This window comes from Sceloporus occidentalis, unplaced genomic scaffold (assembly GCF_023333645.1).
Source record: "Sceloporus occidentalis isolate IW3139 unplaced genomic scaffold, rSceOcc1.0.p SCAF_224, whole genome shotgun sequence".
Lineage (NCBI taxonomy): Eukaryota > Metazoa > Chordata > Lepidosauria > Squamata > Phrynosomatidae > Sceloporus > Sceloporus occidentalis.
The window spans coordinates 485,376-503,709 of NW_028317204.1; the positions used below are offsets into that span (position 1 = coordinate 485,376).

The 18,334-nt window shown below is 39.5% G+C and overlaps 1 protein-coding gene across 1 annotated transcript; it reads right to left on the reverse strand.

The window, feature by feature from the left end:
• Window positions 1–235: 235 nt before the first annotated feature.
• Window positions 236–17,127, reverse strand: LOC149276804 (protein Wnt-3a). The gene is made up of 3 exons (XM_089503261.1): window positions 16,893–17,127; window positions 1,113–1,378; window positions 236–715 (listed from the first exon to the last, which is right to left on the reverse strand). Exons 1-3 carry the CDS (start codon window positions 17,047–17,049, stop codon window positions 236–238), a joined length of 903 nt encoding a protein of 300 aa, XP_089359387.1. The 5' UTR covers window positions 17,050–17,127.
• Window positions 17,128–18,334: the final 1,207 nt, after the last annotated feature.

Here is an 18,334-nt window from a genome sequence, read left to right on the forward strand (position 1 = left end):
AGAAAGTGGTGTGAAGGTAAACATTGAACCTTAGGTATCCAATAATCCACTTTGTTCCGATAAATAGCCAGGCTTTCAGTAGATATACTAGGGTTACTCTCCAGGTGCGTACAAGAAATCGTTAGACCTACACTATTCAAAAAGTCACGTCTTCGCACCACCACTGAGGCTCACTGAGCTCCGTCTGGAGATCCGTGTCTTGGATAAGAAAGTCCGAGGGGCGCGAAAAGACGCGCTATTTGCACGTATGGACGTCGTATACCCTTACGCATTCCTGGCAGCTGACATAACAGCACCAATGGAAGATGCAGTGACACTTTTCCTTTCTCTTCTCAGTCCTCGTGTTGTGACCTCGTCCACAGCACAAAAGGTCACATCCGTCGATACCGTGGGAGGACACGTTGCATATCCTATCTCTGGTTCCGAAGGATCCAGTCTCTGGATTGGGTTCACAAAAGTTGGGCGAACTCTCGTAGTAAATTAGATCTCTTTCTGTCGGCGGCTTAAAGAAAGTATACTTGGGTCTCAGGGTCTCGACCCAACCACGTGATTCTCTGTGCTTCTCCACCACCATCTCCGAAGCGCTGTCGTATTTATCCTTCAGGTAATCTCCGACCATCCTGAAGTCGGGCTGAGACCACCAGCAGGTTTTCACTTCGCAGCTTCCAGAAAGTCCGTGGCATTTGCACTTTAGGTGTCTATGATCCGTGATGGACTATAGAATAAAAAAAAAAAAATACAATGGCATAAGGTAAAGTAATATTTGGGTTTAAAGCTAAATTCTGGAAAAAAAAAACAAATAACATTTTATCCTACAATGGTGTGCATTCCTAAAATTGATTTTGGAAAAAAAAAATTTTAATAATAAAATAAAAAAATAAATATAATAAAAAAAATAAAAATAATAAAATAAAAAAATAAATATAATAATAAAAAAAATAATAATAAAATAAAAAAATAAATATAATAAAAAATATAGTTAAAAATGTTATGAACAATGGCATGCATTTATCATAATGAATTTGAAAAAACAGCAAAACTATAAATATACTCCATGAGCCAAAACGCATTCCCCCCCCCCGATCATTGTAGATGATGGAAAATGTCCTTACTGTTCTTCCAGCTTCATTGTTGTGTCTGTTCATCGCAGATCGCGCATCTGGTCTGTTTTCACGAGCGTCCGCAAACTCCCGGGACACCATACTTCCAAAATCCATATCTTCGCTGCAGCCCCCCCACTTCCAGCCTTCCCCTGGGGGTCCTTTGTGATGGTTGTCACAACCGCAGATGGTGGCAGAGCCCTCGGCGCATGATCTTGTTACGGCGAAGGCTACTCCGGCTGAGGCTATCGCGTGGACGAAGGCCGACTCTCTTGTCGCTGTGAATAAAAAAAAAAGTTACATTGATTAAAATTCTCCAAAATACTTATAAACTTACGTTTTTAAGGAAAGGAAAGCTTCTCAAGAAAGTATTAAGATGATGAAAGCATGTAGAACCTTACAGCCTCCATGGGGTCAAATTGTCCATAATTTTTTTTAAATCCTCTAAAACAATTATTGTTAATATAATTGCTCCTAATGGGGGGTCAGGGTACGCCCGACTGTCCCCCAAGACCTCAAGTAGCCTCAAGTAAAGAATGTCTCCAGAGATAACCCATCATGTACGGCAACTCGTTTCTACACCGGCAGCCTCCATTACAAAACAGGCTATAAATATGATTCCCCTGGGATGAACTCACAACGTTTCCGGCTTGTCAGTCATTACCTGCGAAGCTGAGATTTTTTTATAAACGTATCGGGATGAGAGAGGATTGATGCCAAAGACTGTCATTCGGAAAAAGCAAATACATTATGACAGCAGATATGTCATATAAAATGAGGGAGTTAGCGAAAACAAATAAGGACATGCTCCGGAGACAGGAAAACGATCAGATCTGTGCTTGAGGATCGGTTGATGTGAATCATAGATCTCTCGCTGGTATTTTTTACACCCCCTCCAGCGAGGAAAGGGTGAGGAGAGCTCTTAGTTGAAGCCAAACAGAATTAATCTCTGTAATGCACTTAATTTCTGGCCAGTGCTCCGCTGATGACAACTACTGGAAAGAAAGACAAACCGGGTAACAGCATCACGGAGGACAGAGCGGGATTAGAATGCCCGTAACACTGGCATTCTAATCGGTACTGACCCGAGTTATCTGGGACATGAAGTCACCCTAATTACAGGACCTTTGTGAATTGGGGTAACAATTAAGTTTGCAATTTTACTTAAATGGAACAGTCTCTAAGCAGAGGTGGTAGAGGGTAATACAGTAAAGCAATTTAAACATGCATGGGATCGGCATAATGGCTCCTGCATCTAAGACGAGACCAACGACTGATTAAGGTTTGGGTCTTTACAGCAGGAGAAACGGGCGACTAGACGGGGGCGGAAGAAGGACGATTTGCCAGCAGAGTCTAGGTTGTTTTTTTATGTATTTAAAGAAAAAATAAGAGAAATCACACATTTATCATAATACAGAAAATCCTGGTGAAGCTCGGGGTGCTTCCACTGCTGGGACGGTCATTTAGCAGTGAAGTCCGTAACATAGCAAAGCTTTTGGAAAGTGAAGCAGACGTTGACAGAAGATGTCACTGAAACTGCAGCACTTCCCCTGTACCTGAACCATCCCATTAAGACCTGGTACTTAACTCCGTTTAATCTTCCGGAGCCAACATTTAGATATCTGATTAGCTTCAGGATAAATGTCGCCATGGGGGAGCTCCTGACACATAAAACGCTTTGTTTTGAAGAGCTGGATCTCTCTCTCTTTCCCATTCTGGTTTCTACAAACAGAACTCTTGGCAATGTTGATATTTTACTTAGGAACTATTTATATTTTTTCAGACCCTAGGTAGTCGCATGATAAAGAAACTCTTTGCTTGGCTTCAGCGGTCTACACAGAAAGGGTTAAACAGGGCTTAAAGAAACCTCGCCAAATGCCTAATGAAAAGATGGATTTTTCTGCACTTTAGGAAAATAATGACATGGAAAAAAATTAAACTCCAGTGCTGTATACAGTAATATAACCTCCAGCACTGTATACAGTAATATAACCTCCAGCGCTGTATACAGTAATATAACCCCCAGCGCTGTATACAGTAATATAACCTCCAGCACTGTATACAGTAATATAACCCCCAGCGCTGTATACAGTAATATAACCCCCAGCGCTGTATACAGTAATATAACCTCCAGCACTGTATACAGTAATATAACCCCCAGCACTGTATACAGTAATATAACCCCCAGCGCTGTATACAGTAATATAACCCCCAGCGCTGTATACAGTAATATAACCCCAGAGCTGTATACAGTAATATAACCCCCCAGCGCTGTATACAGTAATATAACCTCCAGCGCTGTATACAGTAATATAACCCCTAGCGCTGTATACAATAATATAACCCCCAGCGCTGTATACAGTAATATAACCCCCCAGCGCTGTATACAGTAACAGTGGCGGAACTACCGGGGTCGCAGGGGTTGCGACTGCGACCGGGCCCCGGCGGCAGGGGGGCCCAAGCCAAGGGGCCGCCCGAAATCTTTTTTCCGTTTTTTTTTTTAAATAAGGCAGGGGCGTCCAACATGCGGCCTCGAGGAGACCTCGAGGTGCGGCCCGCGTAAGATCGGCAGCCAGGGCAACCGATCTTACGCGAGCCGCACCTCAAGCCCTGCTACTTACTTGTGGGAGGGTCTTCTGAACTGCACAGAGGAAGCGGAGTTCACGTGACATCCTACTTCCTCTGTGCTTTAGCAGAGAAGGCAGAGGGAGGCCGCGCCCCCTGCTGAAGTCTGTGAGCGGCATCGAGGAGCTGCAGTGCAGGTAAGGGGGTGGGGAGGGTGTTTGAATGAGTGTGTGTGATTGAGGGAATGAATCTGTGAATGAATGATTATATGAATAAATGAGTGTGTGTGTGATAGCATGGATGTGTAAGTGCTGGAACCTAGGCATGATGGGACTGTGATTGCTGTTAGCAATCACACTCCTATCATGCCAAGTCAGCCAGTACATGCTGAAACCTGGCTAGCTGCCCCCCTTGTGTATTGATGCTGCCAGCAGTATGGGGTCTGCACATCACTTACAGCCACCCTGTACCAGCGTGTATTGGCTGACTTGGCATGATAGGAGTGTGATTGCTAACAGCAATCACAGTCCCATCATGCCTAGGTTCCAGCATTTACTGGATGGATGTGTAAGTGCTGGAACCTAGGCATGATGGGACTGTGACTACTGTTAGCAATCACACTCCTATCATGCCAAGTCATATTGCTAATTTTGTCCAATTGTGTGTTACCTACTTTTATTAAACATGTGAGTTTTTATTATTATTTTTAAAGGTGGGGGTCATTTTCAGTTTTGGCTAAGTGAACCCTGAATGTTTTGGTCCAGAATTTTCATTTTAGTTCATCCCTAGAATAAATCTAGGGAATCCTGAATTTGTAGTCGCAAAACTTTCAAGGCCCAGAAATCAGTGAGAGGAAGAGTAAAGGTTTTGTGTCATTTTACTTTATTTTAATCTGCATATTTTATTAAAGGCCATATTTTTTGTCACAGTGAAAAATGAGTGCGGCCCGCGCATGTATACAATTCTGATGAAGTGGCCCACTGCAGAAAAAACTTGGACACCCCTGGATTATGCCCTTTGTACATGCGCCCCTTTTTCTCTGATTTTTTTACAGATATAATTCAATATGTAAATTGAATTTGTTGAATTTGTTGAAAAAAAATTGTTGGGTAAAAATCATGTTTTTTTGGGGGGGGTGGGGGGGCCCTTAACAGACTCTCGCACCCGGGCCCTGAGGCGTCTAGTTACGCCCCTGTACAGTAATATAACCCCCAGCGCTGTATACAGTAATATAACCCCCCAGCAATGTATACAGTAATATAACCCCCCAGCGCTGTATACAGTAATATAACCCCCCAGTGCTGTATACAGTAATATAACCCCCCAGCGCTGTATACAGTAATATAACCCCCAGCGCTGTATACAGTAATATAACCCCCCAGCGCTGTATACAGTAATATAACCCCCAGCGCTGTATACAGTAATATAACCCCCAGTGCTGTATACAGTAATATAACCCCAGCGCTGTATACAATAATATAACCCCCCAGCGCTGTATACAGTAATATAACCCCCAGCGCTGTATACAGTAATACCCCCCCAGCGCTGTATACAATAATATAACCCCCCAGCACTGTATACAGTAATATAACCCCCAGCGCTGTATACAATGATTTTATCTCGTTTTGTCCCAATAAACTCACTTTATTTGCAGACCTGGAGCCGCCGTTGCTGTCAGTCATGTGATATTTTGGGTGACTTTCCCGGCTCAAACACCGCACTGAGCTGATGCTTTATGGCGATGCTAATGAAGTCCTTTCCTCCATAGACTTTCATTAGTCAGAGTGTCTGGCTGGGTAAGTAAGACTGAGCCATTCTATAACCAGATTTGTTATTTTATTCCTTTTCTCTGAAGGTTTAATTTCATAGAATAATGTAACTCTTAAGACGTTTTTTCAGCTTGTATGTCAACAACCTATCTGTGCCTCGTTTTGTGTCTCATGACAATTTAGCATTCCCTGAAAAAAATAATGAATGAGGCAAAATTTCCGCACCTCTTAAATCGTAAAATGTAACGTAAGAAGGGGCTTCCTGGATTATATCAGGTAATACCAACAAAAATCTTCTCCTGTGTGTAGATACAACTCCGTGGGGTGTTCCAAAATACTAGTTTACCATAAGTTAAAAAGGATAAGGGGAGAAAAAAGAGCTAAGAGGGATGGGACCCACGAAGGAAAATCCCACGATTGGAAGAAATCGTCTTGGAAAAAAAAGGAATATTCCAAGCCCACCTGAGAACGCAATGCGAAGCTATGTCTTAGTGACCCGACCACGCGATTTGCCTCTTCTTCACCCCGAGCGGTTGGTATTGCAAATGGTTCTTATTACCTGCTGGGTGCATGAATCCCCCTTTGTCCTGGCACTGTCACACCGCATTAAGCCTACAATAGCCAAAGGTATTTTATATGAAATTCATCCTCGCCAGTGATTAGCGAGGACCATCCAAGTCATAGCAACCTAGAACTATGCATTGGAAGGGCCCTGTTGTCGGCTAAAAGGGAAATCCCTATTCACTTGGTTTAATAAAACAATCTAAAGGCCGTGTGAATGGTGAAAAGCATTTTCACCCCTCTCTTTAATTTAATCTCATGGTCTCTGAGATATTGTGCTCCGAGCAGACCCCAGCGGGGTGCGGGCTAAGGTCCCCTGTCAACTCTTTTTACAGCCCCCTTTTCTGGGAGTTAATGAAATACTGGTGTGATTGCCTCCTGCCGGTAAGAGAAACACGTATTCTATCAAAAGGATGGACCCCCGAACACAACCCCAGTGGTAACAATTTCTCATTTTGGGGTTACGGGTCATAACCTGGATTCAACGATACCTCCCAGTCTTTTCAGAAGACTAGTTAAAGATCTGCCCTGTTGAACCTTAAAACAAGTCACCTCCAAGGAATTCACTCACATGGAAAGCTGGTTTTTGTTCGGTACTCAAGTCGACATTTGTTAATTCACTTTATCCGTCGATACATCAGAATCCTTCTAATAACCCAAGGAATTCAGGTTTATCATCACTTGTGGGAAACCCTCTCATTTTATCATTTTCTGTTTTCAAAAAGTTAGCAAAGTTGTATATAAATCTTTTCCAAATCCAAAAATTCTAAAAATAAAATTGTGACTTTGGATTTTTTTTCTGTAAGAAGTCTTTCGTAATATTTCTGGGTTCCAGAGTATTTTATTTCCCCAATGAATACTTCTAATAACCGAAGAAATTCAAGTTTGTCGTCATTTGTGAGAAACGCTCTAATTTTATACCAACAAGATTTTTAAAAAAATCCCCAAATTTATATATAAAAAAAAGATAATCGTGACTTTATATTTTGTTTGTTTGTCATAAGAGATCCTTGATAAAATTCCGGGGTTCCAACGCATTTTCCTGGGCTTTTTTCGCATTCAATGGATCTGGACCCCTTTTTCCAAAGATATTAAAGTTTAGCATTATTTGTGAAATTATTTTTGTGTATATTAAAAAAACAAAAAGACATATAACGACATAAGAAAATTATAAAAAGATCATTGTGGATTTATATTTTTGCAGTGAGAAGTCTTTTGATAACATTTCTGGGACTATTTGGGAAAATTTATTTTTTTAGTTTATCATCGTTTTTGACATACCCTCTAATTTTAACACGGGATTTAGATAAACATAAATCAGAGACATCATATAGGACATGTTTGCAAAAGAAACCTTTCGTAGCAAATTATTGTGAAATTTTGTGAAAATCCCACATTTATTTAAAAAAACCCATGATTTCGTTTTTAGTTTTTTTGCCGTGAGGCGTCGTTGATAACATTTCTTGGTTCTAAAGCATTTTCTGGAACTTTTTTGACGTTAATCATTCTGTGAGCTTATCATTATTTGTAAGATATCCTCTAATGTTATACATTTTGTGTTGAAACCTGAAAATGAGATAATATAAATCAGAGGTAGCGCGGGGCATTTTTTTTGCGTTTACAAAAACTTTGTAAAAATCCTACATTTATAAAAAAAAAAAAAAAAAAAAAAGGAGATATCATGTTTTTCGATTTTTTTGGCCGTGAGAAGTTTTTGATCTAATTTCTGGGTTCCAGCAATGTTATCACGTGGCACTATAAGAGTGCAGCGTATAATTCCGTCGCCCAGCAGCCGAGGGAAACAGTTGTAAACATATCGCGTTCTGTTATCGGGTGCAGCCATATTGATATATTATTAATGCTGTTATAAATCCGAATCGTTAGGTGGCATAAGAAGTCAATTCTCTCAAATTCTCTCAAATATCAAAAAAGAGTCTTCATTTATTTATCGTTTTTGGTTTCACATGAAATTCTGAATTATGGGTATTTGGGTACATATTTTCTAGCCAATCAGGAACGGGATACCTTCTGTTCTAAGCCCACGAGACAAACAATGGAAATTCCGAAGTGTTGTTTTAAATATTTCATGAACCGTTATAGAGTTGTAAAAACACTAAGACAACAAAGGCCATTTTTAGCGCTCTCGTTATTAAGGAAACTCTTTAATATTTCAGAGCGTTCTAAGGGACTCACTCTCGTTTTATGAAGATGAGGACAATTATAGATCAGCCGCATGTCTTTCACCCGGCAATCCCGGGGTCTATTGTTACGGAAAGAGTTCTATTCCAGGGTTCCATATGGGGCATCGGAGCTTTTTAGAAAACTCGCTCTATGAAGCAGTTGGAAATTTAAAAGGGTTGGACGGTCAGACCCCCCCAGGATAATGAAGGTCAAATTATATGGGTAGAGGGGGGAGCCGTGGGTGGGGCAGGGTAAATTGGTACCATGGGGATGTCATTATACTGAGTTGGGGCCACCGTGAGCGTGAGTGAAAAATACCCTACATGGGGAGTAAAAGAACAAAGAATGAGCCACTGCAACAACTCGTGGAAATAAATATTTAAATTGTATTAAAATTACTTTTGGGTTATTTCGACCTTGAAGCGGGTTAAGCAAAGATACGGTCAATATTTATACCTCAGATGGGGGCTTTTAGAAAGTATTTCCTGGGTGTTCGCCGATGCTTTGCTTTGTTGTATTTAAATGTTATTTTCATTTTAATTTTTATTTGTAATAAAATTAAATAAGCATTATTTAAAGAATTAAAAAATCGGATTTCAGAGGCCTTTTGTTACTCATTTTTTGGTCAGACACAGAGAGCTCGGGTACCGCAATTCTTGGAGTGCCCACCGTATCTCGCCATCCGCGTGAAAGCTCTAAATCAGCTGACCATAAGGTTTTTAAAAGATATATATTACTCTACTGTTAATCGCGATGTTTGGTTGTAAAACAGCACAACTTGGAAACTATACATCTGACCATTCGGCCCGAGGATCTACCCCTTCCCTAAGAGTCCCTCAACATCTGCCCCTTCACCTAGAAACCCCAAGAATCTGCCTATTCACCCTCACACCCGCAGAATTTGCCCCTTCGCCCAGCGACTCCAAGAATCAACCTCTTCATTCCGACAACCTAAGAATCTGCCCAGTCACCCCCACATATTTACCCCTTCCGCCGACGAACGTGTTCATTAACCCAGAGATTCTGCCCAATTGGTACAAAGACTCTGCCCATCTCAAAATTTACCCCCAAACCATCTCTTTTGAATTTAAGAGAATGGGTTTGAGGCGAGGGTTAAACACGTCCCATACGATCATTTGATATACGTTCCTACCTTACGATTTGGGGTTTGGAAGACTTTTATTATTTTTCCGTGACTTACTTTGATTGCGAAACAAGTCCAGACGTTCGTTACCCATTAAATTATAGGAAAGGCTGTTAATGCCCTAACTACCTTTCCAGGAACAGCACAAAGAGAGAGAGAAATATGCTTTTAATGTCAGAACTTGAAATACAGCGAGAGCGCCATTCGCCGTACGGAACGCGCGGGTCGGACGCAACTCTGCAGAACATCGCACGGCGCGGCCGATTCTAGATACTACGTCTCTGTTATTGTTACAGAGGAGGGATTTCTATCACGAAAATAGACAGAGAGAGTCAGACCAAAATAAAAGACTGAGGGAACGCAATATGTCCTTCTGGGGGGGGGGGAGACGAGAGCGAGAAGAGAGAGGAGAGATAGAAGAGAGAGAGAGCAAGAGGGAGGGAAGAAAAGAGAAGAGAAAGATGAAAAAGAGAGAGAGAGAGAGAGATGGGAGAGAGGAAAGAGAAGACAAAGAGAGAGGAGAGGTAGAAGAGAAAGGGAGAGAGAGATAGAAGAGAGATGGGAGAGAGGAAAGAGAAGACAGAGAGAGAGAGAGAGAGAGAGAGAGAGAGAGGATAGGAGAGACATTTAAATACATGAAGTAATTTAACAAAGGACGGGAAGGAAGTTTATCTCAAAATAGGAGAAAAGTTACAACAAAAGACCAGAATCTAATACTAAAGGGTCATGGGGTTAGATGGGATGGGAGAAAGAGGGTGGTAGATTTGTGGAACAGCCTTCCAGCTGATGTGGTAGAAGCTAATATAGTGAAATGGGGTCTCCAGAATTCTACCCAATACTATAACTGGCTACTATAACTATGTTTGTTAATGACATACGGTTAAAGCCGTGAAGCGACCCTAGTATTTGCCCCGGGGTAATCCCTACACGACTACAAAGAGTTTCCATATCGGAAAAAGTAAAAATGCGAGCATCGTTCGGCACTTGTGATGAAATGAAGCCACGTGGCTGCCGTGCGTCACGCTAAAAAAACAAACCAATGCAGACTTAAAGTGGATCTGTCGCTTCCCCTAAACGCTATAGGTGCGATTCACTAAATAGAGTGTTTCTATATACATTTCAGGATCTGCATGATTATTCCTCCCCGTTAACTTATCTCTCCCCTATTTAGTTGCTGATTATTGCTAACTGGAACAGACAACATTTTTAATGGGGGAGGTGGTGAGAAGGGAGAGAACTTCCCTGTGATAAAATAGCCATTATCCCCAACATAGTTATAGGTCATTTTCATGAATAAACGTTTCTACGCTAAAGGAAAAGTTTCCTATTTAATAAAATTTCCCCTTTTTCTATATTTAATATCATCATGTGATGATATTTTACATGTAGAACACCTGTAAAAATGGGCGATCCTATACTGTTTGTATTTTTTTTCCCTTTTTTTTTTTTTTCGAAAAAAACCCCAAAACAAATATTTTCATGTCTTTCAAATGTAAGTAAAAAACTGAGATTTTATGTAATTTCTTCCTAATAACCCAGCTGTGAAGGATAAAATAGATTCACGTCCCTTTCATTTCGTGTCGGGGGGGTGTTGGGTGTTCTTTGTTTTGGCGTCCCGGCAGCTCATTGGAAATCGAGGAGCTTTCTTAACAATGCGATGCTGATTATTTCCCCCCACGGTTAGCTTTTGTTTGCGAGCTAGCTCCCACGCTAAGACTTGGCGTAACTCGGTGCAGACGGAGCGCGGCCATTGTCGAAATCCGAGATGAGCGGAGAGCGCGGCACCCATTGGTCAGAAGCTGATGCCCACTTTGTGTTATTTATGAACTGACATTATTTTTTTTTAAAAAATCCAATTTATTTAAATTTTTAGAAGAAATTATGAAAAGAAAAAAAAACTACGATGATTCCTTAGGGAATTCTGTGGATCTGTAGTTATTCTATGGAAACTATGCAGATTAAATTACTAAATTAAATATATGGATCAATAATTATGACTCAATTAGTGCTTTTCTCTATTGGAAACAAATCTGCCCTGATAAATAGGATCACTTATAGCATGTGATATTGATCATGCTGTTAAAAATATTATACATATGTTACATGTATCATAATTGTTATTTTATATATATATATATATATATCTATCATATTTAACTTTTTTTTTTAATTTTAGATTTTCTTTATTTATATATCTTTTAGACAAAAAGCCATTATACGTGCTTCCATACATTGGAAAAATACAAGTGTCGCGTCTGAGTATAGAAATCTAAAAATATAATAAAATGATATGTAAAAAGTTGGGTTGTGAAAATGCTAATGAAAGAAAAAATCGGAGTAAAATACAAATGTATTTTCTTGTATTCATCTGGGGAGGAATAATCATGCAGATCCTAAGAACAGGATTTTAAAATGCCTTTTATAACACTTTTATAGTGCTTGTTTAAATATGTAAACACCATTTCGTAGGTTCTATTAGTGTAAACCACGGGGGGGGGGATCTCTATTTCTAACTTATAATTATTTAACTTTATGTATTTTGACTTATATTTTAAAAAATGAACTCCATTGAGGTTATACTATCACTTCCGCTAATTTACGTATTTGTTAACCCTGAAGAGAAATGACTATAGTGTGCCTTCCATCCTTAAAAAGACCCATTCCTGTCTATTTATAGGATGTGGATTCTGTATCTTTACTGCCCTTGCTGTTGCGATTCACTATATTTGCGTAAAGGATTATCACCTCTGTCCCAGGCATGTCTCATAGGGTAAATTGCCTTCATTTTTAAATTCAAAATCTACAGGAAATATACAATTTGTAAAGAATCCCAAACTTCATGTCAAATTTTAATTTTAAAAAAATGAATTTGGAATTTATCAAATGTATCTCTTCGCACTAAAATAAATTTATATATCGGATACATTTAATTAATTCGTAATTTCCTAGTTGCTGGCATTTTTCTTGTGTAAAGTAATATTCAATTAATTTCAAAAATGTGTCATTACAGCAGCTATTTTTCATTCAAATTCTCAAAATGTTTAACTGATTTGGAATGTTCTTTCTGTATCAGTAGGGCATGTGATTGATCATTTTTGCGTTTGACTTTTTTTCCCTATTATTCTATGAGGAAGGTATCATATTACTAGTTTTATTTTTAACATTCTGCATCAGCAAAATTACGGGGGAAAAATGAAACAAATTCGGGGGAAAATTGTATTCCATAAAAAAAAAACCCACATTGCACTAAAACATAATATTTTTTGTAAAAAAAATATTATCTGAATAGTTTTGGTAAAAAAATAAAGAAACAAATCTCAGGAAAAGCAAGAGGGAATTTTCTCAGGCTATGACTCAAGTATCTGAAAAATGTAGTAATCGCGTGACATTTCTAAATATATCCACTGTATAAATTCTGAAATGCATATCGTTTTCTGTTATAAAAATACCAAAGCCTCCTACAGCAACATGAAAAATGATTTTCTACAAAACTGTTACAACAGCAAAAAAAAAGACTTCTTTTGGTACAAAAAAAATATTTCAATTATTTTTTGTGAAGCAGTATGATGTCATGCTAAAAAAAAAACCTTTTTTTTAATTAATAAATTCTTTTTTGACATCAAAAAAAGAAAGTAAATCTAGCCAGTTCATAGTAAAAATCTCCTTAAATGTTTAAAAAAATGTCAAAAAAAAATCCTATTAATTAATTAATTGTAAGACATTACAATGTTACGGGGGATATTATGTAGCAAAATATTTTTTGCTTCAAATAAAAAAAAAATTGTCAGGGTAACGCATGCGCCTGTATATTTTCTATGTATAGACGATCCATTATAAAAGAAACAACCCCGTCTCACGTCATCGTGAATGGTGAACTATAACGAGCGAGTTCACCTCTTCGCAACTCAAAAGCTCCGAGCATTTCTTAACAAAGCAGATAATCCAGTTAGCTTGATCTTTGACATTATTAGGCCATCGGTGACCCTCGTCAAATCAGATTGTTTAACTAAAGCCGAGGACCTATAAGACCATCTGATGACCCCCCTCTGTCCTGCCATTTAGGACGGCCAAAGCGGTGGGAGAGACCTGCCGTATTAGCACCACAATGAGACGGCAGCGAGAGGCTGTTTGGTTACAAGGAAACTCTCATTTCTTCCCCATCATTCTTCGGGAGTTCATTAAAAGCTACTCGCCCACAATAAGCGTCGGCCTTTCCTCTGTCCAGCTGTCAGGGTGAAGGCTCATTCCACACTCTTCAAAAAGAAGGAGGCTGGAAGTGAGTAACGCGCACAGAATGCGCCTCCTTTTCACGCCGCACAAAGCAATTGTGATATTGTGATATTTATTAAAAGAGAAAAAAAAATGTTTTTAATAAAATAATATTGAACTAGGTAAAAGTTAGGATTTATATATATATATATATATATATATATATATATAGTTCAAAAGTTTGGGGTCACTGGGAAATGTCCTAGTTTTTGAAAGAAAAGCATATTTTGTAACATAAAATGGATCAGAATCCAGCAAAGATGGGGTTAATGTTGTAAATGACTATTGTGGCTGATTTTTAATGGAATCTCTCTATTGGCGTACAGAGGCCCTTTATCCCTCCCATCACTCCTGTGTTCCAATGGCCCTTTATCACTTCCATCACTCCTGTGTTCCAACGTCCCTTTATTACTCCCATCACTCCTGTGCTCCAATGGCCCTTTATCACTCCCATCACTCCTGTGGTCCAATGGCCCTTTATCACTCCCATCACTCCTGTGTTCCAATGTCCCTTTATTACTCCCATCACTCCTGTGCTCCAATGGCCCTTTATCACTCCCATCACTCCTGTGTTCCAACGGCCCTTTATCACTCCCATCACTTCTGTGATCCAATGGCCCTTTATCACTCCCATCACTCCTGTGTTCCAACTGCCCTTTATCACTCCCATCACTCCTGTGCTCCAATGGCCCTTCATCACTCCCATCACTCCTGTGTCCCAACGGCCCTTTATCACTCCCATCACTCCTGTGTTCCAACGGACCTTTATCACTCCCATCACTCCTGTGTTCCAAAGGCCCTTTATCACTCCCATCACTCCTGTGCTCCAATGGCCCTTTATCACTCCCATCACTCCTGTACTCCAATGGCCCTTTATCACTCCCATCACTCCTGTGCTCCAACGTCCCTTTATTACTCCCATCACTCCTGTGCTCCAATGGCCCTTTATCACTCCCATCACTCCTGTGCTCCAATGGCACGTTGTGTTCACTGATCCAAGTTTAAGTTTAAAAGGCTAATGGATCGTTAGAAAGCCTTTTGCAATTATGTTACAGACAGAAATTTCCTTGTTTCATGTGAGTGACCCCAAACTTTTGAACGGTGGTTCAAATTGACCAAATTTACTACAAAGGAGATTTTTTTATTTGAAATATATTTATTTTTAAAGGCGCACCCTCGGTTCTGGGGACACTGCGTTACATTTAGTATTATATGTAAGTAATGAGAACTTATAACCCCAGGAAGGCCCAGAAGGGTGGAAATAAAGCACAAGAAGACTTTGCAAATTGCTGTGTCAGCGAACGAGCCGCCTCTAGGTGAACTACATTTCTTGTACCCATAGTGTGGAACTCCCACGTCTTCCATGTCTTCTGGGGGAGTGGCTTCGTGTGGGGGAGGGGCTAGTCCCAGAAAGCATTTAGTGGGCGGGAACTGGGCGGGGAGCTGTGGAAAGTGGACACTGACTTGGAGACCCAGGGAAGGACTTCGCCCGGAGACTCCAGGTCCAGCCCAGAAAGTTCTCATGAATGGTGTTGAAGAACCTCATGGTGGCTTCCTGCATTAAGTCATCGGCCTAGGCAGCCCCCTAGTTTTCCTATACGCCAAAGATATTCAAAATGCTCCTTTATGTCCTTTGTCGCCACTCTAATTTTACAAAGTAAACCTACTGAAATAATCTTTATTCATCACTTCTTGGATTTTTATTATTTGTGATCCCTTTTGGTTTGTATAGTACAAAATTTCACAAATATCAAAATTCTCCAATTATTTTACACAAACAAAAACCAGAAGGATTTTCAGTGGAAATGTTTTTTTTTTAATTTAAAAAAACAAAAAAAACCAAAACATTTTGACCAATTACAACCATTGTAATATAATGAATATATAAAACTTCATGAAATACAGAAAATGGAATTGATGGATATTTCGGTTTTTGGCAGACGGATCGGATACATTTTAAATATTTCAAACTTATCTCAAGTGAGCATAATTTCAATTAAGACATAAAGAGACATCTGGGATCTCTCGGTAACCATAACAACCAAGATTTTTTTTTTTTAATCTGTCGTGGTATTCGTTATTCTTGTTCAATGCTTTTTAATCTAAGACTCCTCTCATAATTAAAGAATGTAGAACTATTATCCCAAATATAATATTTAGCTTGGAATAGAACGCGATGTCTTGATAATGAAGTGTAACTAATATAATAAGGGGGGAGAATTAAAAGATTCTATATGACGAGTGAATAGAACATCTGTTTGATTTGATGCTGAATCCTTGATCTCGGGGCAGGAGCACAAGTCCTTTACAAAGAGTAACTGTTAAATTTGGCGGAGAGCTCTTTCATCCCACATGTTCCACTTTTTCTTAAATGACACAGAAAGTTTGGACGACTAAAGAGCAATTCTGGAATTGCCCGTGGCTCGGTTACTAATCTCTTTGTAACTCGAAACTCTTGTTGATCTATAATGATCCAAATTAATAAGATAATTATTACATTTCGAAGGCTTTGATCAGAACTAAAAAAAAAAAAAAAAAAAAAAAAAGTGAAACAAGCAAGAACGAACAAACTGAGATTACGTAACTCTGTCCGATTGTGGCACCGTGTCATGTGGTGCCCGTGGTATGGAGAACAGTGAGAAACTCATACTAACAATGCAGGTGCTAGGGCCGGGCGAGGGAGCAGAGGCAGTGGTGTATACTGGTCTAGGTCGACTTGGTCCAGGAGGTGGCAAAACATGGAGCCCCAGGTTTCCTGCAACGCCACTACTCAATGGGCTGGTTAAAAATGGAGATCACCGATCTACCCAACCAGGCCATGAACCCTATGGAAGGCTGTGCCGAGTCAGCACATCATTTCCCTCTACACCACGCTTCCTTTGAAAGCAGAAAGCCGCGATATGACATCATATTCCGACATCCAGTAGCAAGGATGGGGCAGCAGATTTGGTCTAGGGAAGCTCCGAAGGTAAATTTATCACTGAGTAGAGGTAGAAAGCCAGGGTACATCAGGAAATAGCTGACTCCATCCTGAAAATCTCAAGCTGAATGTCTTTATTCTTAAACTAATTATTATTATCTCAACCCAAATATATTTTTCAAGCCATGGGAATTATTAAGATTCACGTTGGTTGGTGGGTTTAGGTTGAATGCATGGGATAGACATACGGCTCCTGAAGCTAAGAGGAGACCAACGACTGATTAAGGTTTGAGTCTTTGCCGGACTGGGCTGCTCCGCCAGCAGATTCTATGTTTCTAGTATCCATAGCCTACCATGTTATCGCGACTTTATGGAGGACATACCTTTATCTAACACAGGTCCAAAGATGGCCAGGTTGTCATTGACCGTCGTGCAGTTCCACCGTCTCCCTCGGAATTGGTGTTGACATTCTTGAATTCCGATTTTGACACCTTCTGCTACGCTGGGCATGATTTCCATATAATTCCGGCAGAATCGCATCTGCTTGGCCACTAGACCTGGGATAGTCCCACACGGTATTGGCTGGGTCCCCAAAGAAGAGTACTGTTGACCAATTGCTAACGACCTAAAATAAAGTAAAAAAGATAGAATTTAGAAGAGGACGCAAACAAACTGCCCTGATGTTACACTTTTCCCTCAATATTTCCAGGAACAAAAGTATCCTAGAAGGTAACAAATTATTGAGGGCAGCAACATCCACCAATGGCGCCATACGTTCTGCAACAATGTTGCACACTAAGAGATGTAGAACAATTATTTTAAAAAAACTAATAAAAAAAATTGGTAATAAATGAAAAAAAACAGATGTTTTAACTCTGGGGAAGAAAACAAGAAGAGATGTAAAATAATTATTTAAAAAACTAATAAAAATAATTGATAATAATTGAAAAAACAGACATTTAACTCTGGAGAAGAAAACAAGAAGAGGTGTAAAATAATTATTTAAGAAACTAATAAAAATAATTGATAATAATTGAAAAACCACCCGTTTAACTCTGGGGAAGAAAACGAGGGGATCTAAAACAATATATATTTTTAAAAAAATATGAAAATTATTAATAATTGAAAAACAACACATGTTAACTCTTTTTTTTCTCTTTTGGTAAAGCGGACTCAGTATGATTTGAGTAGCTGGGTGATATCGGGTGTAAACGGCTCTCTTATAAATGGTTGTAATTCAGCCGGCTGATGTCAGACTCCGTTACCTTCTCCTGATTGACAATATAATTTCCCGTCAGTAATTTGCATGAAGCCTGTTTGCAGCCACTGTATATCTCTGTCAGTCAAGCGCTAATGCATGGGTTTATTTGTTTATACAACGGAGGAACAAAAGCGATCTTTAGTCTTAATATGGGGGTAAAAATGAACAATACACATGTAGATTGGGAGAGCCATTCACACCAAACGGGGCATCGGAACAAAAAAATCTGGAGTATTTTTAATTCCCAAATTTTTCACAAATTTTATTTTAAAAAAATCTATAAAAATAAATGAATTTCCTCTTGACAGGTGCTATGACAGACTAAATATCATAAATATCATCAATAAATCATACTTAATGGACAACTAGCTAGTTTTATCTCATCTCATAAAAGTCGATGCTTATTTGTCTTCAAGGATAGCTCGAGGATTCTAGAATGTCCCCTTCAGCATTCAGAGACATTTAGGACAATGCTCGGGTTCCAGCTTTGTGGGATCATTTTTGGGGAAGACCCTTTTCTATTCCAGCGTGACTGCGCCTGGCGCACAAAGCGAGCTCCATAAC